At 41.2% G+C, this 2,322-nt stretch overlaps 1 protein-coding gene across 1 annotated transcript in view; it reads left to right on the top strand.

Moving 5' to 3' along the window:
- LOC117633985 overlaps positions 1 to 2,322 on the top strand; it is a 13,105-nt gene continuing 10,783 nt past the window's right edge. Inside the window, exon 1 of the mRNA XM_034367867.1 lies at positions 1 to 63. Within this exon, the coding sequence (XP_034223758.1) occupies positions 1 to 63 (63 nt within the window). The remainder of the gene's footprint in view (positions 64 to 2,322) is intronic.

Below are 2,322 nucleotides of genomic sequence, written 5' to 3'. Positions count from 1 at the left end.
ATGGCAGAGGTCAGTGTAATGGTTCCAGTCACACGGGGTGGCTGTTATGGTGCAGTGGCAAGGGTTTGCTGCGGGTTCATGGCGGCGAGAGGTGGTGGAGCCACCATGTCAATCGCGGGATCGTGGAAGGAGTAACTTTGGGCTGTCACGGATTGAGCCATAGCAGAGGTTTTGCTCCTTATGCGCTTGCTTCCAACCATGGTTGTTTGGAAGGCTTTGGTGCATTGGAAAATAGGAGGAATGGATTCCTTGAGCATGCATTCAGTATAACTCATGCTCTCAATAAAAGCACCAAATGTTTGTGCAAACAATCTTGCTGGAGAATATTCGCTTTTAGATCCTTCAACCTTTGATCTTCCCTCTCTCTCTTCCTCGTTTCCTGCAAAAAAAGATTGGAGTAAATAGACCACACCTGGGGGGTGTTGGCCAAAGGCCCTCCGATGCCTAAGTTAGAGGGAGAGAGAGCTTTAGATATTTTTCTTAAGTATTAGGAGTAGGGTTTCTTAGAGAATATGATGAGTTTATTCTCTACCCAAATTCGTAGGGATCGAGTCGAACTTGATTATATCTCTTTTTATTGAAGATAATATATGAATTAATGATATTATCTCTTTTTATTATGATAATATCTGAATTAACGATATTATCTTCTCTTTATTAGGATAATATCTGAATTAATTATATTATCTTATTGAATAAAGATAATATCCTATTAATTAAAATATTTATCCCTATTAATTAATTGGCCAGATAAATTGGTTCAATTAATTAATTTAAGATATAATCTTCTTTTCTATGTGGCGTGCCGTGATTAATTACCCTCAGACGGACCGATGTCTACGGACATCCAGTCTGTTTATAGTTTAGTCAGTGCACTTGACTTCGCCTCACGAGTTTCGGGGACTCTCGGACCGTGAGTGCCAGGATTAGTGGCTCGGCAGACTTGGTGTTCCGAGACCTGTCAGGATTGCGGCTCGGCTGACTCTGTGTCCCCGAGACCTGCCAGGATTGCGGATCAGGCTGACTGCGGTTCCCTGTATCTTGCCAGAGCGGCTCTAGTCGACTTGGTGTCATCGGGACCTGCCGGCGGATCAAGCTGACCATAGTCCCCTAATTTCGCCAGTTTGCGGCTCGGGTAGACTGCGTGACGCCCGAGACCTGCCAGGGGAATTGACGGATATGACAAGGGTACAATTAGGTGGTAGTTTCAAAGGATTTTAAGCTCTTTTATTCAGTTATGATTTTCGGCTATTTCAAACCAGTTTCTTGATATTCGCGCATTTTATATCTTTATATAATTGCTCAGTTTTACGAATCTATATACATACGATTATATATATATTCAGATGAATACCTTATACTAAACACAGGTGAACTTTAGCTTTACTTATCAAGTTATTTTTACTATAGGGGTTATTATGATTTTAAACTGTTTTCAAGAATCTTATGTTTGGTCCACTCACATTTTCAACCTGTTTTTCGCCCCCAGGCCGTAGAAGTGCGCAGGATCCACCACCGGGCCATTCATAGCTTCCGCGCCACTAAGTAAGGTAGAGTTTTGTGGAAAAGTTCTTGGAACTCTGTGAACTTTAGAAAATGCTCTGATATCTAGTTTTAGTGGAAAACTGAAGCTGGTAAATACTTGGTTATTCTATTCTGGCAGTTGGTGTAGTTTTATTTAATTGTTTGACAGGTGGAAAAATTTGGGTTTGGTCAAAATACAGGGGAGACTCTGCCGAATTTTCGGCAAAAGTCTAAGGGAAATTTTAAACAGCTTTTGAAATGAGAAGGGTAAAAAGGTCATTTGTGCCCGACATTTTCCAGGTGTCGGACACGCACAGGACTTGACTCGAATTCCAAAGTGGAAATCGGGTCGGGTCCTGTCATATTGTTTATAACAACTTCGGTTTTGCAAAAATAACTGAACTTAAAAGATTAAAACAACAACCAGACATCCATGATCACTGATGCCTAAAATTAGAAGTAGCATAAGCATTTACATAATAACCAGCGCCATTGGAGGCTTTTCACGCCCGCAAAATAAAAAAAGTGATGACGTATAACATAATTCGCAACAACACTATTTGTTTCTGCGATGTTGTAATTGATAATACGCATCAGTATAGGAGATATCACTGATGGTGTAATATCCCGTTAGCCTCCTCCCTTTTAAAACCACTGATGTTGACAGGGCCCGACCCAATTTTCACTTTGGAATCCGAGTCGAATCCTGTGCGTGTCCGACATCTGGCGAATGTCGGGCACAAAAGCCCTTTTTACCCTTATCGTCTCAAATTCTTTTCAGATTTCCCTTAGACTTCT

Source organism: Prunus dulcis, chromosome 7, assembly GCF_902201215.1.
Source record: "Prunus dulcis chromosome 7, ALMONDv2, whole genome shotgun sequence".
Taxonomy (NCBI): Eukaryota; Viridiplantae; Streptophyta; class Magnoliopsida; order Rosales; family Rosaceae; genus Prunus; species Prunus dulcis.
Note: the sequence above shows the minus strand (reverse complement) of the source record. Positions and strands in the feature narration are given on the sequence as shown.